Source organism: Balaenoptera physalus (genome assembly GCF_965194825.1).
Source record: "Balaenoptera physalus genome assembly, chromosome: 1".
NCBI classification, from domain to species: domain Eukaryota; kingdom Metazoa; phylum Chordata; class Mammalia; order Artiodactyla; family Balaenopteridae; genus Balaenoptera; species Balaenoptera physalus.
The window spans coordinates 121195027-121220189 of NC_138882.1; the positions used below are offsets into that span (position 1 = coordinate 121195027).

General features: G+C 35.3%; 1 protein-coding gene across 1 annotated transcript in view; it reads left to right on the forward strand.

Moving 5' to 3' along the window:
• The window catches only part of ZNHIT6 (zinc finger HIT-type containing 6), a 54616-nt gene that overhangs the window by 20080 nt on the left and 9373 nt on the right, over nt 1-25163 (forward strand). Inside the window, exons 6-8 of the mRNA XM_082410381.1 lie at nt 10626-10694; nt 12124-12204; nt 13602-13679. Coding sequence (XP_082266507.1) covers nt 10626-10694; nt 12124-12204; nt 13602-13679 — 228 coding nt within the window. The remainder of the gene's footprint in view (nt 1-10625; nt 10695-12123; nt 12205-13601; nt 13680-25163) is intronic.

Here is a 25163-nt window from a genome sequence, read left to right on the forward strand (position 1 = left end):
TTGCTCTTTGGGTAAAATTACAGCATTCAAATTTTATTGCGATGATATACCTATCCACCTCTGTATTAATGTCAGTAGCACTTTTTTCTTTAAACAATTATGTGGCGATACATTTCTTAAAGCACAGGTTTTTTGGTTTTGTTTTTGTGGGTTTGGTTTTTTTGGGGGAGTATGGTGTCTTATAAGTAGTATAGGTTTGTACTTTGTTGCAAACTAACTTTAGAAAAGAGCAAAGGAAAATGAAATGGATTTAACAGTTGTGGTCATGGTGAGAGGTAGATTTGGGGGGATTACATAATAGGTGCTCAGTATAAACTTGTTAACTAACTAAAAATGATTAGCTCTATGGTTTCTCTCCGATAACTGCTTTGATACAGTCTGATGAAAAAATTTCAAAGCAACAGCAAGGACTTTACACTTCTATTCTTTCACACTGGTTTTCTAATGGTTCCTCAGTCAATCAGGTATTTCCTTACTGGGGCCATGTAGACAGCGGTAAGTAGGAGGTCGTTATGTCACAGCATCACAGAGGGTATATCTTTCCACAGCAACAGTTAGCCAGCATTCATACAAATGGAAACCAAACATTCTTGATCATATCAGGGTCCCCATACTGGTTCAGTTAGGGAAGTCCTTCCTCAGTCACCAAGTCTGCTTCTTCATGATATGCCTCAGGAATGAGTCCCTTTCCACTTCCTTCACTGCAGCATCTATCAGCTGTCTTCTCCCATTCAGGCCCATCTTGTCTCACCTGGGACTATTGGGGAACTTCTAAGAGCTCTCCCTACCTTCAGTGTCTTCTCACCTCAGTCACCCTTATACACTGATGCCAGATACATCTTCCTAAAGCATGTTTTTAGTATGATGGTCGCCTGCTCAGAATCTTTTAATGCTTCTTGTACCCACAGGAGTCATTAGCTCAGAGATACCTTCACTGGTCATAGGCAGAGTTGCCAGTAGGTGAAATCTGTCATCTCATGTGGCTTTGGAGGGACTGCCTGAAGCTCTCAAGTGTTGTACTCTATTCCATGGCCTAAAATTACCTTCCTTTCTTTATCCCCCCCCCCATTTGAAATGGCTACTTTTCAGGCAGTTGGAAATATCTCTTTCAAGTATTTCTCATTACCCAAAATAATGAAGGGTCTTCCTCAGTGTCTTTACTTTTTAAAAGAGGAATAATAATATATTTAATAATTTTCAAATGTTTATTTTGTATTAAACATGACAAAATTTAATTTAATTTTTATGTGTAAGGGAGTTTTCTTGGCAAGTTATTTACCTCTCTGTGCCCATTTCCTTATTTGTAAGATGCGGACAATAATGTGCCAGTTTTGTGTAAATGGTTTTCAATCTAGAGTATACATCAGAATTAACTGGGACAATTTCAAAATGCAGATACCTGGGCCTGACCAACAGAATTCCTAAGTCATTGAGCTTAGGCAGTAGAGCTTAGGTATCTTTACATTATAAAAGAACCAGATGAGGCTGTGCATATGTAGGGGCAGAGGATATATGGGAAATCTCTGTACCTTTCTCTTGATTTTGCTGTGCACCTAAAGGGCTCTAAAAAAAATTTGTCTTTAATTAAAAAAAAAAAAAAAAAGGCACTAGGTGATTCTTATGTTTATCTCTACCTGAAAACCACTGACCTATATGCCAGTAAGTCACTGTCCTTTTCTCAAGTAGTTCAGTGGGAAGACAAGACAGCAAACTCTCATAACGTAGTGTGGTGAATGCTCTGATGGAAGATACATGGAGCGTTGTGGGAGCACGAAGGAGGGCTCAGTGCCCCAGCCTTGGGGAAGTGTTACTCCTTAAGAGCTGGGGACTGGAAAGTCCTCCCAAGAGAAGATAGAATTTGAGCAAATTATTGAAGGACAAGGAGGAGTTTTTAAGTCTAGGGTTTTATCCAGACAGAGGGAAGGATAGTCTTATGGTGAGAATATCAGATGCAAAAAGAGTAGCAAATTGAAGACAATGTAAGTAGTCTGGTATATCTAGAAACTAGGGTGGGAGTTGGGAAGTGGTAGGGGATAAGACTGGAGAGAGCCCCACTGGGGCGGGGCCTTGCAGGACCTTATATGCCATGCTTTAAAGTCATACTTTAAGCAGAATATGTTCCTGTTCCTCTAAGGGATCCATACTAAATAGTGGATCTTCATAGTTGTCCCCACCTGATTTCCTAATGTATTCAACTAAATGTACCCGGGCTGGTTATATTCTTAATCCTAGAGCGTCTTCCCCTTTCATATTTCCTAGACATCTGTGAAAGTACACATGGTAGCTCATCTTCTCCATTATTTCGCCTTTGCCAGAGTTCCTATAGTACATATTTTCTCCAAAGTTAATGTGAAACAGATGCTGGCATTTAGTGCTGGTATTCAGTTTTTGTTATGCACATAATCTGCCATCCTTTCTGTGTTCTGGTGTTTCTTAGTAGGGGCTCAATTGGCATTTTGAACAGGACAATTTTTGTTGTGTGGGACTGTCCCGTGCATTACAGGAAGGTTAGCATTTCTGGTCCCCGCCCACTATATGCCTAAAGTGCTTCCCAGCCTTGGAACAATCAGAACTGCCTAGCCACTTCCAAATGAGATTGATGCCACTCCCAGTGGAGAACTGCTTTATTAAGTGCTCAAGTATTTACAGTTATTTGAAGCAAAATGTACTTTTCCATTTCGATCTTTACCTACTATATCCATTTTCTTAATATACTGTCTACTGAAGCCAATACCACGTACTTAACCTGTTTCCTATTATCATGTAGTAGTGAAACTGATTTTTAAAAGAGCAAAATATAATATATAACTGGAACTTTTCAAAGTATTTTCATAATGATGTGAGACATAAAATTATGGTTTTCATTCTCCCCAGTTCCAGTAATTTTAATCCATGCTAAGTAACTACACAGATCCTTTGTATTCACTCTTCCAAAAACACTTACTATGGTACCAATCCTAATAAAATAGATGGATTATTTTTATGAAGTATAGTTACGTTTATGTTTGAAACTTTAAATTTTGATCTTGAAATACATTTCAAAAGATAAAATGCCTATGAGTGAAGAATTATGTAGATATTTTGTACATTTGTTTTTTCTTGAAGGGTTTCACATTTTTGTAGATTTTCCTTCTGCTTTAAGTTAAAATAAGATTTCGTAAGCCATAGTGGAACAAAATGCCTTTTTCCTGAAATTCCATCAGGTATTATTTGCTGTGTCCAAATTTTATAACAGTTGACAATATACAGATTAGTCTATCTTTTCCGTTGCTTAGAAATGCAAGATGACATCTAGAAAGAAAAATTTAATCCTTTGTATCAAACAGTTAGGATGCTTTATTTTGTATGAAATAAAATATTCAGTTCAAACCGGTTTGAGCTATAAATAGGGTGTATTATTGGCTCTCATAACTGAATGTTCTGAGGTTGGATGGACTTCAGGGTGAATAGGTACAATGACTCAATTGTATCCTCAAGGACCCAGTTTATTGCTGATTCTCCATTGTATCTTCTATGGTGTCAGCTGAATCCTTATAACAGTTTAGGTAAATATTTAGGAATGCTTCTTTCCCAGCATAACTGAACAGGAAACCTGAAATTCACCATGAGTGGATCGCCTAGGTCATCTGCCCAATCCTGAACCGTTGTGTCCAGGAGGATATACGATGTGATTTTCTTAAGCCAGCCAGTTAAGTGTATAGTCCTGGAGGTAGGGATGGGATCCATTCATCAAAATATGGTTATGGATTAGGAATAAGGGTGGTGATAACGGTTGCCAAGGAGACAAAATGTCCACTATAACTCTTAAAAGTGATTTTAAAATACAGAGGCGAATATTTAAAATAAAATATAATTGAGATCCATTTGAATTATCAGTACAGAAAAATACATGGCTTGTTATTGAACTTTCATTTCTGGAAAGTTCATAATAGTATACTAGATTGGAGCATAGACTCTAGAGTTAATCTGCTGCCTGGGTTCAAATCCCAGCTCTGCCACCTTCCAGCTGAATAATCATGTTGGAGGAGTGACTTACTTCTCTCTACCTTAATGTTCTCACCTGTAAATAGTAGCACTTATCCCACAGAATTACAAAAATGAAATAAATTAATACGTATAAAACATTTAGAACAATACCTGACGTTCAAAAGGCACTTAATAAACTAGTCAGCCCTCTGTATCTGCAGGTTCTGCATCTACAGATTCAGTCAACCACAGATTGAAAATATTTGGGGGGAAAAATATCTCCAGAAGATTCCAAAAAGCAAAAGTTGAATTTGCTGCACACCAGCAACTGTTTACATAGCATTTATGTTGTATTAGGTATTATAAGCAATCTAGAGATGATTTAAAGTATATGTGAGGGGACTTCCCTGGTGGTCAAGTGGGTAAGACTCCGCACTCCCAGTGCAGGGCGCCCGGGTTCGATCCCTGGTTGGGGAACTAGATCCCACATGCATGCCGCAACTAAGAAGTCTGCATGCCACAGCTAAAAGATCCCACATGGCACAACCTATATAAATTAATTAATTAATTAATCAAATATTTTTAAAAATAAATTTTTTTAAATAAAGTATATGTAAGGATGTGTGTAGGTTATATGCAAATACTACACCATTTTATATAAAGGACTTGAGCATCTTCAATTTTAGTATCTGTGCAGCAGAGTGTGGGGAAGGACTGAACCAATTCCCCCAGGATACCAGGGGATAACTATTGTTATTGCTACTTGCTAGTGCTCTCTGGTAAAAGGATCTACTGGTAGTCTTCATAACCTGTAGGCTTTTCTAACTTAATAAGTGGTATAGTACTCTGAAGACCAGACTTGTGGAAAATCTAGCTTTAGCTTACCTCATGGAGTCACCTGTATTTAAAAATCATAAGTAAAAATTTCAGGCATATTTAAACTGCACTATGTCAGTGAACTTCTCAAAAGTAGTAGGAAATACTTTCCTTAATAACTACAAACAAGGGCTAAAAAGTTAGTGTCCTGAATATACTCTAGAAACAGTTATTAGAGTTAAATAGTAGGATGAGAGATCTCCTTCTAAGCCCCTCATTTCCCTCTTCTTTATTTATTTTTTTTTAATACTTTTTTTTTTTTAAGATTTATTGATTGATTGATTGATTGATTGCTATGTTGGTTCTTCGTTTCCGTGCGAGGGCTTTCTCCAGTTTCGGCAAGCGGGGGCCACTCTTCATCGCGGTGCGCGGGCCTCTCACTATCGCGACCTCTCTTGTTGCGGAGCACAGGCTCCAGACGCGCAGGCTCAGTAGTTGTGGCTCACGGGCCTAGTTGCTCCGCGGCATGTGGGATCTTCCCAGACCAGGACTCGAACCCATGTTCCCTGCATTAGCAGGCAGACTCTCAACCACTGCGCCACCAGGGAAGCCCCGCCCTCTTCTTTAAAAACCTTTGTTGGTAGTGCACTAACCATGGAATGAAATCCATATTGTTTGGCAGAACATTCAGAGCCCTTTATAATCTGGCATTAGCCCACATGTCCAGTTTCATAAACACTGAATTCCATGTAAGTAGAGTTTGGTTATAAATTCATGGCGCAATATTTTAAGTTAAAGGCCCTGTCAGTATTTCTGTTCTAAACTTCATAACTCACAGGACATTAAACTGAATGTAAAATTATAACAATGGTAAAAATAGTAACTAGCATTTTTGATTATTGTGTTCTGAGCTCTTGACGTGTATGTACTCATTTAATCCTATGATATAAATACTGTTCTCCCCATTTTACTGTGAGAACCCTGAGGCACAGAGATGTGTCTCTTGCTCAAGATCACATGAAGTAATAAATTTTGTTAAGAGTAGGTTTCAAACAGAGTCCACTTAATCTCTGCCCTCTCCTACCTCTGGGCATTGCAGTATATTGGATATCCTTTCTGTGTACAGTGTCGATAAAGAACAGGGTTCTTTTATGTGAAACTCTATATGCTTCTCACAGTGATTTGGAAGAAAAAACGCAGTGGGTTGGTGGTTGACTCACTGCCCTAAAAAGAGGTCTGCTTCGGGCTCATCCCCTCAGTCTCTTTGCATCCCTAATGCCTAGCAAGCCCTTAGAAGTGTTTTTTGAGTAAATGTTGGTTAATCAGTGATGGAATGGAATGAGAATTGGTGATTTTTTTTTTTAGGAACAAAAATATTCATGCTCATTTAAACTTTGTATTAGAAATCTTAGTTCTTAGAATTCAGCCTCCATATGTAACTCTTAGTCGTAGCGTATTTCTTGAGGAAGATAGCTTTGAACCTGTCAAATAATTAGATAAGTAATCATTTGACAGTTCTGGTTGGATAATAATTTCTGAGATAAAAAGGAAACACCTTAAAATAACACTTTCAATAATAAAATGTTTTTAAGTTTAAAAAGAATGTTAAAATTATTCCTGTCCTTTCTGTGACTACCATCCTGCACTTCCCCATGAAAACATCTTTGATTTTTCTGATTATAAAAACTAGCCAGTCATTATGTCAACAATTTATTTAATACAGACACATAAAGTAAGAATTAAGTCCTTTCATAATGTTAAGAAATAACCATAGTTAAAAGCTTGGGGCATATCCTTCATACTTGTAAATACGAAGTCATGAAGTCAGAAGAATAATTGAGTATATAGGTATAGTACTTCCCCCCCCAAATTTGTGTCTTCATCCACATATTACTTTCTTGAAACTGTGGGAGAAAATGATCCTTAACAGTTTCTAGTAAGCAAGAGTTGTTAAATAAGTGTCCTATATTAACTCACTAAAATCAAGTATAAAAAATATTTATTTTCATCATTTAATACTTGTACATGTAAGTATTTCTCAACTTTTTTTTCATTATTGCCTCCCAAGGAGGCTTTTTAAACATTTTCTGTCAAATTGCGCCCCCCCCCCCCGATATTTTGATACCACAGTTATACTCTATATATCTGTTTATGTACAGGGGCCCTCTAAAGGGCCACAAACCATTACACTATATAAGATTTTTTTTACCCTCCTAAGAACCAGTTTTCAGCCTTTTTAGGGTGATGCTGCCCCCATTGAGAATGCATGGGGTGTGTGTGTGTGTGAGAGAGAGAGAGAATGTGTGTGTGTGTGTGTGTGTGTGTGTGTGTGTGTGTGTGTGTTGATATTTGGGGGAGGAGGAGAAAAGGCTTTGCTGTGCATGAATAGTTACTTCAGTTTCGTGGCACTCAGAGAGAAGGGGTCAGTTTTTCTGTTACTTTATCAGGTTGTCCAGAAGGGAACATTAGGTTTAATGATTGCCACCATTACTTTACCAGTCTATTATCAAACTCTAAACATAGTGCCTTGGGGTGCCTAAGTGACCGAGAATATTCTGGGTACTGTATTTCCATTCTTGAGAATGTTGATAAATATGACAAGGACACAATGACATTATTATAGTTGAAAGCATTTTATTGAATTTAGGGAATAGTAGTCCTAATGCATTAAGAACAATAATAAATGTTTAAACCTCTGTCCCAGTGGTTCTCAGAAATAGTGATTTTGCCTCCCGGAGGACATTTGCAATATTTGGGAGCATTTTTGGTTGTCACAACTAAGGGAGTGGGTGTTGCTGGTGGCATCTCATGGTTAGAGGCCTGGGATGCTGCAAAACATCTTGCAGTGCACAAGACAATGTACCTCCACCCCTCAAACCATAACAGAATTATCTGGTCCAAAATGTCAGCACTGCTGAGGTTGAGAAACCCAGCTTTATCCTAATGATTCTATTTCTTGGAATCTATCTTTAGAAAATAATCCAAAATACAGAAACAATTACGTATATGCCTAAAGATACTCACCGAAGCATTATTAACTTTAATTTTTTCCTTTACAAAGTCTGTCCTTTCAGAAAACTTATAAGCAAAAAAGAGGGGGACTCAGAGTTCCCCTCATAAGTAATGTTGTTGGGATTTTGATGTATGTGTTTTTTTAAGTGGGACATATATCACTATATATACTTACGAAAAATGAGAAACAAACTCAATTCTTTCAGACTCAGGAAGAGATTTGGTTGCCTGTGTCAGAACCACATCAATTTCAGGAAAACTAAAGACCTACTTTAGAGATAATTAACTCACTCATTTCAGGAATTCTTTATACAACACCCTTCATCCTCTTTGTCCACTCTCACTTAAATCTTATACTCTGCATTACTGTTCTCAAATGCCTCTTATACTACCATAGAGTAAAAAAGTACAGGCAGTTTTTCAATGAAGTTAACTTTTAGTTCTTTGCACCAGTAAAGGTAAATGATGGTCCCATCCCTGAGGATATTCTTTTATTTTTTTCTTTACTGTGATTTAATATGGAAGAACAAGAACAAATGGTAAAAAATTGGAAGCAATCATAAATGTCTATCAGTAGAGAGTAGGTAAATAGATTTTAGCATTCTTCATGCAATGGAATACAATGTAGCAGTTAAAATTAATGAACTAATTTACATGTATCTTCACAAATCTCCAAAGCATAATGTAAATGAAAAGCAAGGCATAAGATATTTAGAGTATAACGCTGAAATAAATGTTGATATCACACAAAATACTGTATTGTTTATAGCTATGTATGTATGTATATATATATATATATATATATATATATATATATATATATATATATATATATATATATATATATATATATATATATAAAATATAAAATCATGGATGGCAAAAATAAACACCCAACCTCAGGATAGTAGTTACCTCTGATGATGAGAAGAGAATTGGATGAAGGAACAGTAAAAAGACTCATCAACCATACTAATAATCTTATATTTCTTGGAAGAAGAGTATCTCAAGCATATAAATATGGCAATATACAAGTTGGTTAAATCTGACTATGGGTACATTGAATGTTTTTATTCTCTTTTTGTTTTTGAAATATTGCAACATCACATTTTTTTAAAACTAAATGTACTTTTCAGATTTGTTCATATTTGAACAGAGGCCAAATATAGAAAGATTTTTATAATAGTCATAAGTTAGCAGTGTATATATAATAAAAGTAATGAATGATTTCCTTATAACCACAACTAACTACAGCAAATAAAATTATTTTCAAGGGCTTTTCTCTCTTTGTTTTTGGAATGTTAAGTACTTTCTGAAGGTATTTAGGGTCTACTGAATGTTAAGAAAGGTGAATGGTTCTTGAAATTACTCAAGCAATGGTTGGGGTGATTGAGTATGATTTACAGTTCCACAAGATGACAAGTTGGTAAACTTTTTTCTTCCCCATGTAACTTAACAAATATATTTAGAAAGAAACCATATTGTGCATTAAGATTAAAAAATCAGTTTATTTCATAGTAAGAGAGAAATGTGGTATCTCTCAGCCTCTTGATAGTGATACTATGCGATGCCTGTTTCACAGGTAACAAATATTGCAAGGTGTTTCATTTTAGAAGAATTCTTTGTTTAAAACCAGTAACTTTGTGGTTTGCATTCAGATTTTTTTTTTAAGTTTTTTCCTCTGAGATTTTAGACATCTGACCTTTAAATTAGTAAAGGGTGCTTTACAACTTTGTTCTATCCAAAAAAATATTAAACTTAACATGCTTGTTTCTTGTGTGGTAAGTGGCACTATCAACATAAGCATAATCAAGCATATTTTTCTCTAACTAGTGCTCAAAACTGTCTTGTTATTAACCAAATCTGTGATTACTTACCCTAATAGAAGGATTTTTACTTGATTTTATGCTAGTTGTCCTCAGACAAAAATTTGCTTAAATCATATAAATGTTTGGTGGGAGATACTCTTCTAGATTGTATTAAAAGAAAATTATTTTAGATTTTGGGCTCTTGCTGCTAAGGGATAGTTTTATAGGAGATGCTAGCCATTGCTTGGACATACAGCTGGCAATTAACTTGCCAATGGGTTGTTAGAAATTTCTTCTAAGTAAGGAAAACGTGTAAAACGATCATGTAGTGAAGACATTTAAATTTCTGTAATGGATTGACTATTTTGAGCATTAAATTTTTTAAAAAAGGAATGGTGTCTCGTGTCACTATGTTAAATAGAGCATATGGCTATTTTTCTAAAATCACACATTTAGTGAATTATTACTGTTGATCCTGTTATCAAACCAAAGTTTAGACTGAAAGCCAAGGGACTAACTCAGAGTGCATTCTGCTTAGCAACGAACTTGTCTCCTGTTTTGCTACTGAATGCAAGTACTCATGGCTCAGAAGTGTATCTGCAGCCAGCTGGTCTCAAACAGACAATACTTCATTCACCTAATTTCCAGACTAATCAGGCGGAGACTTCAGCTCATTATTTTTAGTCACAAGGAAATTTATTTGTAAACTTCAAGCAGTAGCACAGTGATCTCAGAAGCCCCCGAACTATGAGAAATTGCCTTCTAATTCAAGAATGCGAAGTCCTTGGAATTTCGAACTGCTCTGCCTAATTCTTTTTCCTCTTAAAACCTCTTGCAAGTATATTGTTTAAAAAACATAGCCTCTAAAATCCTAGAAAAGAGAAAATATTTTTTAGTAGAAAAAATACGTCAAATTCTAATAATACTTTTAGAATTATCTGAAAACAAAAATTCAATAAATCAGTTTTTTGTTCAGACTTTTGTTGTCTGCCTTGATCCCCACATGATTATTTTCTGTCTTAGAAAACAACAGTTTTGTTGGCATGTGAAGCTCCAGTTTCCTCAGAGTCAAGCTGTGTATGTAGAAAAAAGGTATAGTATCTCGACTGTCTGTTAAGAACTCACTTGTTTTCATTTTGTCTCCATATTTGAAATAAACTGTTAACTTAAATGTGATGTCAGTAGTAGACTGCATAACTAAGTGTGGTATATTCATACAATGCAATGCTACACAGCACTGAAAATGAATGAACTACATCTACACATATCAATGTGGATGAATCTCAAACATAATGTTGAGTGAGAAAAACAAGTTAAGGAAGAATGCAGAGTATGATTTTCGTATGTAAATATGAAAAAAATGAAAGTATACTTTTTAGGAATACTTTTAGTGGTGGTAGAACTCTAAGGGAAATGATTAGCACAGAAATCACGATGGTGTTCACTTCAGCATGGGGACAGGTGTTAAGGAGAGCAATGCAGGGAGAATCAAGAGGGCTGAATCAAGAGGAAGAATCTTAAGCTAGGTGGTTATATAGGAAACAAAAAATAAGCCAAAATTCTGCTATGATAAAATTGCTGCTATTAACATCATAGTGTGTCCTCAGAAAATACATGATTTTAGACATGTTATATATGTATACTCATAATTGGAAGTAATTTGCATAACAGTTTTTTATCCTACTCTTTTCATATTATGAACATTTCAAATGTCATTTGAAAATTTGAATGGTGATATACTATTTGATTCCTTGGGTTAGGAAAATTTTAAGTTGCTTTTTAAATAATATCTTTAGCATATATTCACATTATGCATAAATGTCCTCTCTTTGTAATTGTCATATGGATTTTAGGGAAGAACTTTCCTATTTAAGGTTGCATGCCAGACTAAAGACAGGGAAAGGACTCATATTTTACAGGTTGGGTATGTAGCACAGTAGTGTATATGAATATGTATAAATGATTAAGGAAAATTGCTGGTTCAAAACAGTGTCTTAGTTTTGTTTCTACAGCTTTATAGTGTAAAACAATGTGCATACATACGTACAGGAGATTTGGTAAACCTAAAATGCTTTGTTTCCAGGGAGAGTAGTATCAATTTTGTAACCTGGTCTTATGATTTAGAATAAATAAACTTGAACATGCACTGAAACTAGCATCATCTGAAACCTTTTTTTCAGATTTTTGATTTCTGCAACTTTCAAATCTATTTCACTGTGATATCTTTCTTTTCATCTTTGAACACAGGAGTGTGTTAAATGAGGCTTTGTATTTTTATAATTGATTTATAGGGTGCTTCTCAAAATATTATTTTTAAGACTTGTTAAATGTGTCCAAGAAGTGTTTTTGAGCTTTTTTCCTAAGTAGTTTTTGCTTAAAAGGATATTATATTTTGCCAAGACTAAAATAAAAGGTCCGTGTTCAGTTATTTTTTTAAAGCCACAATATTTAGTAATTCTAAATTAATACCTTTAATAGAAAATTATAAATAATAAGTTTTGTTTTTGTTTTTGTTGGGAAGAGTACCAGATGATAAAACTATTAATGAAATCCTAAGACCTTACATTGATCCTGAAAAGTCTGATCCTGTAATTCGTCAAAGGTATGTTTCAAAAATCTTGTAACTTTCTGAAATTATTAAAAATGTTGTGGTATTTACTATATGCATATTTATTAAATAAAGCCATATCTTTATTAGAGTATAATGTTTCCGTACTGTTTACTTTCTGTCCCATTTCCTTGGTGTGTACTGAAGGCTTTGTCAGTCAGAGATGATTCTCTGGGTGAGGATTTTGGTTATAGTAATAACAGCAGTACTTAGCACTGTTTGCTGCATTCCAGATACTACTCTTTGAAGCTTATAATAATAAATGTATTAATTCATTTAATCCTCACAATAACCCTTTAAGGTAGATTATTGCCGTTATATCTATTTTACAGATGTTGAAACTGAGCCTTAAAGTGGTTAAGTGACTTCATATAGCTAATAAGTAGGGAAGCTAGGATTCAGATCCAGGCGGTCTGGAGTCAGAGTCTGTACTCTTACCCCTTAAACTAAACTGCCTTTCACAGTTGAACTAAAAACTCTGAAAATTGAGTTTCCAAGTAGTTAAAGACAGGAAATCCTATTTCAGCCAAGTCTTCATAAAACTGAGTAATACACACTCTGCCTCCTGTCCAGAAACACACCATGGACAAAAATGGTTAACATAGCATAGTGGAAAGATTCAGTTATGAATATCTGGGTTAGAATAGCTAATTCTGTCCCTTATTAGCTATGTGATCAGGAACCAACTTACTTAACTTCCGGACCTTAATTTTTTCCATCACTAAAATGAGAATGATGATGTTTACTAGATAGAGTTGTTACGAAGCTTGTAAAAAATTACATATATACAGTTCTAGTACAGAGTCTAGCACATAGTAAGCAGCACTCAAAAAAGGAAACTATTAATATGTGAATTATTCGTGTTTCTGAGCAGGAATTTCTTTTCACAGGGTGATACCTGCTTAGGTTATGAATACTTGGTTTGGTTAAAATTTGAAACTGGGTGGATTCTGAAGTGTCTGATTCAGTTCTAGTTAAATCTCATCTTCTACTTTTCATAGAAAGTGGTGCCCAGACTCAAATCCATGTCACATACCAAGCGGTGCCTTTGGGACCGCTACCAGAGTTGAGTTTCTTTTCCTCTTATTACCGATAATCTAATTGTTATCGCTGGTCATATATTTAACAATAAGACAAAATACCTGCCACCAAATTGGATACATTTTTAAAAAATAAATAGATTAGCAAGATTAATCTGTACAGAGAGAAGAAAGGTAATTTTTAAAACAGATCCTTGGTTGGAAAATATCTTTAACACCTTTTCTGTGCTTGGATAGATAAATTTTAAGTATTATTATTAACTACTCATAGATGCTTAGTTTCCATAGGCACAGTTTTAAAATACACTAAAAATCAGTTTTGCTTCCTTTAATATGACATTTTTATTTCAGGTTGAAAGCCTACATTCACTCTCAGACTGGGGTCCGAATTTTAATGAAGGTAGAAAATACGCAGCAAAATTTAGTAAGGTAAAATTGCTTCCCTCTCCATTTCTTTAAATGTTTTCTAATTCTGTAATATAATTAAGTAGCTTGCTTAGCTTAAGTGGCTAGTTATTATACTAATTATCTAGCAATCAACAAAGCCTAGGCTTTTAAAAATGACCTTCAAATTAAAATTTTTAAATAATCACACTTATCATAATACAGGATGAATTAAATTGAAAAATCACCCTGGTTAGAATATTTTAAAATAACATCATGTTTAACTGAAAGATTTTTAAATCTTATTTTAACTTATTTCACGAAATATTCTGTACAACAGAGTTCCAATGTTCAAGTTTTTGCTTTTGGAAATAAAAAATTCCTGTGATGAACTGACCATTGTATATATCACAGTGGAAAGAACTCTACATAGAAATGTGAAGAAGGCCAGGTTCTAACAAACTATGTGATCTGAGAGTTTTAGTATCACTGGGCTCCCTGTTCCTTCATTAATGGAATGATGAAGTAGACTACACTAAAAGATCTCTGAGAGTCCCTGCAGTGTCTGCTTAAGTGCCAGTTATGTGTCATTACATTGAATTGCAAAACCCTGATCTTTAATATCTGTGATGCTTTCCCCGTCTTCCATCGTTTCATTAACAAAACTACTAGATCCAGTTCAGACTAGATACGATTGGTCTCATCTGCTAGTAGAGCTTAGAGATGTAAGCATCCAGGCTGTGAAAGCAGAGCTGGGTTTGAATCCCAGCTCTGCCTGCTTCCAGTTATGTTAACTTGAGTAAATTACATAACCTAACTTGCCTTCGTTTCCTCATCTCTAAACTGGGGATGATGATAGTCAGATTATCATGAGAGATTAAGATGATTATTTAACACATGGTAAGTGCATGCTTTTATTATTTCTACTATTACTATTACTACTACAGAAGATAAATGGATTCTTAAAAAACATCTTCTAAAATTCAAGGAAACCAAAGTTGTATGTGATAAAAGGTAAATGTAGGATACGGAATATTTTAAAGTTTATAATATAGGACAGACTGCATAGGCCCAGATAGCATTCATTTTTGACTTGGAAATATGTACTGTAAATCTACGAAGAGGGAAAGGGAATGGCAATCTCAGCTTGTCCTGGGAGACAGGGTTTTCTAGGAGAGTGGCAGAAATGCATGCAGTATGACATGACCCAGAGGGGAGCAGTTGGTAAAACTGTTTTGGGCAGTTGCATAGAAGGAGATCAGAACATAGAAAGACCAGAACACAGGAGGATACTAATAAGACTGGTAGGTTTTATTTTAACAAAGAACCAAAGAGGATAAACCTTCACCAAAAAAGGATTAAAGGAGCATACTGCAGTGAAGATCAGATGACCTAATTCTAGACACTCAACTTCTCTGGGCTTCATGTCCCTTTAAGGTCCTTTACTTTCTCTTATTTTATGACTTTCCTTCTTTAGGAACCCAAAAAGGACTTTGGTTGGACCTTGGGTTAACCTCCTTAGTCCCCAAAGGGGAGGGAATGATAGATTAATAAAGTAAAAGATAAGTGGTATTGACTTTAAGAAATACCTAGAATAGGCTGTTTTGTTACTAAACCTGAGCCAAACTTAGTAACATGAAAAGTACTCTGACTTTACCTTATCTATGTAGAAAGCATATCCTCCAGATTTCCCCATTTGAGTTGTTTACTTAACTCAATGATATATGAAAATAGCATCAAAGAAGAGGAAGCAGAAGTTTACAACCAAGATCTAAGAATTTTGTATTTAAAAATTGCCACCCTATTTAACTTTGACTAGTGATACTATCACTTTAAGGCAATAATAATGTTAGAATCTCCAATTGAGGTAGCTTTTATCATGAAGGTGGACCTAAGTTGGAGTAAGGTACATCCTTATATTTCTGACTGTTCAGTCAGCCTTAAGGTATAGTTATCCTAATTTCTACAAAACTTCCCAGTTTTATTAGGATTTTCTAATCATGAATAATGAAATTAGATACTATGGAGATACATTGAGAAATAGATTTTTTTTTAATTAAAGATTTTTAAACCAGTGTTCACCAGATAGTACATTCATAGATAGGCTAAGATGAGCATCACATTTGCTTGTATGCTTAATTACAGTTATATCATTAAAGGAAAGTACATTCAGAGAACATCTAAGTAAGATTATTATAGGTTATAAAATGTGGGCTTCTAATTTAAAATAAGGAGGATTTTATTATTTCCTGAAAAGTACTTAGAAGGTAGAACCATGTATTTTCCTTGTGGCTTTCTGATTTTAAATGTATCGTATGATTTATAGCATTCCAGTAACTTCAGAGTAGAGTCTTTTTACCAAATACTTGGTATTGCCAATTTCCAGTGGTTGTGTTTTCCATTCTTGAAGGGTTTATGACAATTGTCCCATGATATACCTGATCAGCTAGAGCAATCTTAAATGTTTCCCAGGCTTTAGCTTTGCCATAGACAACTTTTATTTTTAGGTTTAGGTCATCATAGAATGTATGTCTAACTCTAAAGAATTTGTTGCTGATCTATTTCGGAGTTTTCTTTCCAGAATACACAGGGTTTGAATTTGTATCTAATTATAAAAGTAAATATGTCTTCTTAAGTAAATCCATTCATTTATTCAGCAAACACTTAGTACCCATTGTGGTCCAGGTGTTGTTCAAGACATTAGGCTGATAGCAGCAAGCAGAACCATTCCTGTCTCTGTGGAGCTTACATTCCCAGTGGAGGAGAATTCATGTAAGGTACCCTCTTGCCATATCATTTCTCACCAGCTTTCTGTTCTCAGAAAGTATAAATGAGTGTTTTGAGGCAGAAAAGCCTATGTTGGTAACACCAGGCACCATCAGAGGCAGCCATTGTATTGCTGCTAACTTATTACTGACAAGTTAGAATACTCCCAGCTTTGATACTGTCCATTTAATTGTAATTTTTCAAATCTATTGAATTTTAGACCTATATTTTACTTACTAATGGAATCATTTATTTTCCATGAAGAAATTCAGATACATTTTCTATTTTTTATGTTTACTTTGCTGCTTTGATATTTATATAAGATCCTGATTTTGATAAAGATGTGGTTTAAGCTATTGTGGGATGATTCTTTCCAGATTTACTCAAAAGCCATTAATTAAGCACATTTACTCTCCTAGGCATATAAATAAAAATTGGGGTTTATACAAGACTGAGTAGGGTACAGTTCTGTTGTAGCGGAGAAAACAGACATGAAGTAAAGGTGACTGGGGTACCTGGCATGGATCTGTCTTCTGAGAGATGGAGGTAAGGCCTGGAGAGCCTTAGGGCACATTGAGTTTCAAGTAGAAGTGGCATCATTTTCTCAAATGTTATTTTCCAAAAGAATGGCCTTTCTATACTAATCCCTTATTACTAGGCTCCCTTCAGAGTAAGATTATATCTCATTCCAACAAGAAATAGTAAATCCTTCCAGAATACATAATCTGTGGAGGAGTAGACCTTATTTTACTTTAAGAGGTTCCAGGTTAGACTTTGTAGACCAAAAGTTTTACCATTACAAATACTAAATTTCTTAAATCACTACTTCTCAAACCTAACCCAAATTATGAGATGTTCCAAAATAACCTTTTTGCTCTTATCCAAAAACCTACATCAAAGTAGATTTTCTATAAATTTGAAATAATGTTATAAATTTGATGCAGACCTTGGAAAGTTACTAAGTCTCTGTTTTCCCATCTGAAAGTGGGGATCAAGACAAAGGTATTGCACGGTTGTGAAGATTGCTTTCAGATAATGCATGTCAGCTACTTAGTATGGTGCCAGGCACATAGCAAATCACTCTCAGTAAATATGTATTATTCATGTATTACAAGTTGCAACATATAGGTCAGCATCTTGCTGAGTTGACTCAACGAATGTAAGAGTTTTTGTTGTTTTAATCCTAGAAATTACTTTTCTTAGTATCAATAAAAGGAGGAAATCTGTTTAAAAAAAAGTTCTGTGTGGCTGGCAGTTGACTTACGCATTACTTTTTGAAAAATAATGGCTTCTTTCAGCCAAATGGTTTCTTATACTTCTAGGAAGTACTCTAAGTTCAATATTAGCTATGCTCCCAACAGGTCACTCACCACTAACCACAAGGGGGCAGATACCCAATCATGTTAGTTTACATTTCTTTTGACATAAATTGGTATTGGAAGAATATGAAGCTTCAGGGGCTACTTTATTTAAGATGTCATCAACTGTTATCTCTGTACAAATGACTCCCAAATCTAGAGATATTTTCAACCTTTCTCCCAGACTTCAAATCTTAGTTTGCATGTATCTTCACTTACACATCTCATTAAATCTTAAACTCAACATGTTTAGATCTCATCACACCACATCCGTTTGTTCCTAGTGTGTGTTTCTGTGTGTGTTGTTTTAAATGAGGATTAAATGGACTGCTGATGTTCCTGACATCTAGCAAACAGTCAATAAATGTTGACAGTCATTCCTTGTTATTGGCACTGTCATTCTTCTTGTAAGCAAGGCATATGACCTTAGAGCCATCTTTTACTTCTCCCTCACCACCCGGCCTTACGTTGTCGGCCTCCATATGAGCCTTCTGTATGTTATCTCCATTCTTTTGAGAAGATTATTGTTTATCAGTGTCTACAGTGGAGCCTATCCCTTCCCCCCAACTGGATGTAATCCTTATCCTTTGAGCCTCAAATACTTCTCATAGGTTCCTGCAATCCTGTCTTATATTTTATCCCAATAAAATATCCCATATGATGATAAACTCCCTTTTGAAGACAGTGGCTGCCTTAGGCATCTTCATCTTTATATTTCCTGCAGTGCTGAGTCAGTGACTTTCCCATAATAGGAATTCAGTTTTAATTTTTTTAATAAGTAGTGTACTAATGCACTTAAATATATGTGTGCCTGCTATGTGCTAAGCGTTGATACCACTTTAATACTCTAAAGCAGGGTTCAGACAGCTTTTTTGCAAATGGCCAGTCAGTAAATATTTTTGGCCTTGTGGGCCATACAGTTGCAGTTGTCAATCCACCATTGTAGCACATAAACAACTATAGTCAATACATAAATGAGTGGGCATGACTGTAAAACTTTATTTACAAAAACAGACAATGGGCAGGATTTGGCCTGCTGACCATAGTTTGCCAGTTCCTGCAGGCTTCAATTCTCAATATGCAAAATGAGAGAGAGAGAGAGAGAGATTATTAAAACAACTGCCAAGTATAATTTAAAGTTTCTTCATTGATACATGTATATGTATGGCTGAGTCGCTTTGCTCTGCACCTGAAACTATCACAACATTGTTAATCGGCTATATTCCAATATAAAATCAGAAGTTAAAAATAAATAAATAAATAAAAATAAAAGTGTTTGCAGTCCATTAAAAATTAATTAATTAAAGTTTCTTCAGAAAAAGTAGCACCTGTTCAGAGAACAGGCTGTTTAATATGTTACCTTGACCTAAAATATCAATGGGTTAAGATTGATCGAGTCTTGAACCTGCTGTATAAAAAATAAATAAAATAAAATTCAAAAATTCAAAAAAAAAAAAGATCGTCTTTATTTTTCATTTATTCAGATAATATTCATTGAGCACCTTCCATGTGCCAGCACACACTAAGCACTAGGAACACATAGACATCTGAAAGACTAGCCCTCAAGATGCTCACAGTCAAGGAGGGGAGATAGGTATGTGGTAATGTTGCAATAGATTATGTATTTAATACATATGGCATAGCAGGTGCCCAGTGGAAAACACGGGCATCTTTGCATGTCAGTTTTTGATTGATGCACAGACCAGTTGCCTTTACTCTACTTCCAAAAATTGGCATATAGAGCCAAGAGTTGAGACTTTAAACCCAAGCCAAATTAAAGCATTATCTAAGCTTTGATTTCATGAACGTCACAGAAGATTATTACTCTTTTTGGGGGGACTACCCTGTTGTACTTGCACAGATTCTATTAGTTGTTTCCTACTGTGCTGGTTGTAGTTAATAATTTTGGAACACTTTTTTCTTTTTTTAAAAAAGGCAACCAGCAAAAGAATGAGCTATTTCTCTTGGATGATTTTATTTCCGTGCTGAGAGGATTTTTTTTAAATAAAAAACTAAGGTTACTTTACTTTCTTTGGATCTGTAACATGAAATATTTAAAAATCATTCACTCTGAAGTTAAGAGGTAAGACACTTTTTCCTACGCCCTTTTAGAGAAATTGGTTCCTCTAAAGGCCTCAAGTAAGACCCACCTGACGTCTTTTTGACTTTTGCTAACACCCACCCACCAGCAAGCAAAGACCCCCTTCTACCTTAAAGCAGAGTAACCTCCCAGTTCACGTTGCTTGCTCAGATTCTGACTTCCTAGAGTCTCAACTCTGCTTGCAAGATACCACCTCTCAGCCTTTGTTGATTCTAAGAGCCTGGTCTCTTGCCTGCCTCACCTCGTAGTCCTGCCAGGTCCCTCCTTGCTTTTCACCTAGCCCATACCCCTACTGGCCGATTTTGCTACCTTTACCATAAGCATCTCTTCAACTGATCATTTAACCTGTATTTCTTTTCTCAGAACATTGCTTCTCAGATTTCAGTGTCCATCATAATTATCTAGGACAGATGAAAATGTCGATTTTCAGCCCACCCTCAGAGTTTTTGGTTTAGTCAATCTTACCTAGTACCCAGAAACCTGCATTTGTTAAAGTCTCTACCTCCTGAGGGACCCTGATATAAGTTATCCCTGGGACCACACTTTGAGAGACACTGCCCAGGATGATAAAATCCTTGAGGACATTTTTGAATCCCATACAAGTGTCTAACATGTTTTCTATATAATAAATATTTGGTAGATGTTTATTCAGTTGAGTTGTTGAAGTTGTGTAAAGAAATATGTCATTTAATATTAGGATGAATTTTTGAAGTCAAATTTCTACATCCTTAAAGATACTAGTCTGTACCCTTTGCCTAATTGAACTGGAAGTAGAAAATTAAGTCTTATTTCAGGCTTACAGAGAATGATTGAAAAGTATATTTAAAGATACTCTAAATAGGAAGTTTATAATATATATGTTAAAAGTTAGGATTTTTTAAAAAAAAATCCTGCCATTAGAACTGAAGACCTTGGAAGTTAAGATTATTTTGATAATAATGGTACAGAATTGAATATATGTCAGAGAACATTAAAGGAATTCCAGAATTTCTGAGAACAGCATTAACTACTTTCAGATGCCTTGTCTTATGTAAATAGCCAGAGACCATTTCTGCCTTTTAGTTAGATCCCTTGAAAATAACTGTGATGAAGGAAGGGTTAGTGAATAACAGCAGTGTGCTCTCTAGATGAGATTACTTAAACTTTCTTTTGCTTTCCTTCTGGAATTTAATTCTAGTAATGAGTTCTGCAGAGATAAATGGGGGAAATCACTTAATCTAAGAGTCAATTGTAAACAGCCTTGCATGTAGTAGAAAATGCCATCATCAGCACTCACCTGTCACATTAAGAAATGCATTTCCAGTAAAGTTTTACTATAAATGTTTGTAATATATTTGTGTTTTGATCAGTTTTGTAGTAATAATAATTATTCAATCCAGAAGAAATTTTAACATTTAAAGCCCTAAGGTCATAGGTAATAAAATTAAATTTTTAGCTTACATACACATTTTTGTTACAGAGAAGTGTGATTGGGCTATAAGTAAAAGATTTTCAAGCATAAATGTATCAGTATTTAGGATAAAATTCTGTGGAGAATTGGAATGGAAATACAATCAAGGTGAAAAGGAAACTATATAAGATTTCTAACTATTAAGGAAGAACTTGTTCATACAGTTTTTAAATTGATGATACTGGTACCATTCCCGTTTTACTTAGATTCTAGTGAATTTATATAAGAGTGATGTAACATTTTCATTCTAAACCATCAATATTTACACTACACCATAAATTATGTTCTTTATATCTATTTTAACTTGTGAGTAAAGATTTTAAATGAAATTTCAGATGTCTGTTTTAAAATGTACAAAAGTGTCATTGTTTTCTGAAATTATTTTAGGTTAGGTATAAGCAGGAAAGTGTGAAGAACCTGAATAAGTTTTGCCAAATACACACAAAAATGTTTGCTGCAAGGGTGATTTAAAATCGGGGTTAAATCTAGAGGCTGATAGATGTCTTTATGGAACATAATAAGTATTAATGACACCCTCTTATTGAGTGTCTCCTACTGTTTTTTAGGTACTTTGTTAAGCATTTTATATACATTATAATTATGTTACACTGTACATACATTATACATTATAAATATGTTTAGTTGCACGGAGAGCCCCGACTGCAGCTTTGTAACCACTAACTGGTGAAACCTAGATCCAAACCTAGGCCCACCTGTCTCCAAAGCCTTTGCAATATAGCACATGCCTCTCAGCGCCATAAATGACCACAGTGCATGTTCTTAGATTATGTGAAACCCAACCCCAGTTCTTTGTTATCCCTCTTTGGGATTATTGATTATTTTCCAAAGTGAGAATCAAGATCAGGATGAGTACATGCTCAAAATGGTCTTAACCTTTGGCCACATTTTGGACATAGACTCTAGAACAAAGGAAGCAAGGGATCATTTAAGGACTAGAATATGTTAGAATCAACCTGAAGAATGTCCACACACATAAAGAAAATATGTAGAGCAGGGTGCTAAATACTTTTATCATCTCAGAGGTGACACGTCCAGTGATGGAATGGGTTTCATGTGTGGCATTCTGCTTGAGGCAGTTTTATGATAAGACTTGTAAACTTAGCTGTAGGGAAGTTTACTCTTAGGTAGCTCTAGGGAAGCTGAAGCTCTACTAGTTGGCAGAGCTGGGTGAGTGAAGTTTCAGCTGCTGTGAACTTGAGAAATTTAATTTGAGAGGCTGTACTGAAAAGTAGATCCAAAGTAATATGATGGTCAAATTCTTAACAGATTATAAAGGCTACAATTTCCATAGTAATGATCTCATTTCAAATATGTACTATTTTGATTATTGATTAAGGGAATTATGTAAAATATAAAATGAGAGTTTTCTCTGAAAACTTGGAAAATAAATTTTAACCCTCGACTTAATGTTAATCCACTAAATTTATCCATTCTAGTTATGTTACATAGTAATTTATATCTAACTTTATATACTCTTCAGAGAGAATAATGACATAATTAATTGAAACTTCTAGGTGATTCAGATACTTCATTTTAGCCGAAGTGCTTCACCTTTTCAACCAGACCTCTCACTGAAATTTATACGTACCAAAACTGTATGAATTCTCTGTGTATTCCCATATCCTCTACCTTGTATAGGTACTTTCTTCCTAGAAAGCCTTCATCTTTTCAACTCTAGTGAATACCTAATAGTTCACCATTGTATTCCCAGTTCCTAGAACAGCATCTGGTACATGGTAGACCTCCCTCAGTAAATATGTGTTGAGTGAGGAATAAGCAAACAAGCAAAGAGTTGAGTGAAGAACTCAAAAGATTGGCTTTGCAGTCCTAACTCTGGATCTTCTTGAGCAACCCTGAGTAAGATACTTCTCAGGGCTTCAGTGCCCTCACCTGGAAGACAAAAAAAAGTAGATTAAGTTCTTTCTAACTCTAAAATAATATAATTCTATGGTGTAGTTAATTCATCAACTATTTAACTAACATTTAAGCAAAAGTTTTTCTGAGGAACGTGATCATATTTTCCAAAGTGATACTTCCTAATAAAGATTGAAAATGTAAGAGTCTGTACTGATCAGACTCTTGCATTTAGTCTAGCACCAGAGGAAGCATACGTTTTGTTAACAAGAGTAAGGCTAATTAAAATTTCCTATGTTAATTAGGAGAAAATCCATGGAGGAGGAGGGATTTTAAGAACCAATTAAGGAAGGGGAGAGCTAGAGTTAGCAAATGAAGTGCCTAGATATTATAGGCACTATAATATTTGAAAGAACATTTGGAGGTGAGTAAGGGACAAGAAAGAAGGTTTACTGAGTATCTACTTAGCTTTAGATTTCTATCCTGACACTTGTCCCAGTGAAATGTGATAGTTTGTTTGTTGACTGGCACTCCCACTAAACAGTGGGGTTTATTTCTATGAACTTCCATTACCTAGCAGACTATCTTTACATGGTAGACACTAAATAAATATTTGAGGAATTGATTGATTAATGAAGCTAGGCACTGTTCACATTTTCACATGCATTAATTCTAATGAAGTATATACTATATCTCTACTTTACAAGATAGGAATCTTAGGCTCTGAGAAATTGACTTAGCCCAAAGAAACCAAGCTACAGTTACAAAGCCTGGATTTGGACTCAGGTCTTTTTGGCTTCAAAGTTCATACTTTTTCTACCAACTAGCCCATCATATAGATCATGAAGATAATCCCTGATAAGTATGTTATTCCCCTGCTAAAGGTGCTAGATTACCTTTGAAGTATAAAGTCTTATTACTAATATAAGTTTGGCAAATTACACTTTAGAAACATTTTCACCTGTTACATTTAATCTTTACAAGCTAGCTGATGAGTAGATAACCTTTCCATCATTATACTGATGAGGAAAACTGAGTACCCTTGAGGAGTCACAGCTTCTAAGGACCTGTGATAAGATTGGAACCCAAGCCTTCTGGATTTAAAAGTAATTGAGCTTACTAGTGAGGATAAGGAAAGCCTGAACAAATAGCACCTAGAACAAAAGCCTTGTAAGGCCCTCTTTAAAACATGTTTTAAAATGTGTAATTGGTCACTTTATTTCACCACATCCCATACCTTTTGTGTCATCAATAGACGGGATCATCTACCAGCGCATTTCTGACCCGTAGAGCTTTCTGAATGGAGGCATGTGTCTGCGCTACCCCACTCATGACTGGTGCCCCACGTCAAGCATGTGGAGCCCTCGTTTACACGTTTACATAAATTACATAAAAGTCCCAAAACAGGGCTTCCCTGGTGGCGCAGTGGTTGAGAATCTGCCTGCCAATGAGGGGACACGGGTTCGAGCCCTGGTCTGGGAAGATCCCACATGCCACGGAGCTAGGCCCGTGAGCCACAATTGCTGAGCCTGTGCGTCTGGAGCCTGTGCTCCGCAGCCAGAGAGGCGCGATAGTGAGAGGCCCGCGCACCGTGATGAAGAGTGGCCCCCACTTGACGCAACTAGAGAAAGCCCTCGCACAGAAACGAAGACCCAACACAGCCATATATAAATAAATAAATAAATAAAAATTTTTTTTAAAAAGTCCCAAAACAAAGTGCAGCAAGCCACTAATTCAGTTAATGTTATTTTTTCAATATGAAAACTAGAGAAATTAGGTAAGAAAAACATTTAACTTTGACTCAATCTGCTTCTAATGTGACGTGGACAGTCTGAGTTGCAAAAATTGTCACACAGGAGTATTTGGAGAAATTTTAAATAATACCTTTTACTTGTAAACAGAAGAGTTAAAAAACTCTCTGACCCCTGTACTTAGTTTGGTTTCATATGTTTTAGTTTGAATGTATGTATCTTTTTTCT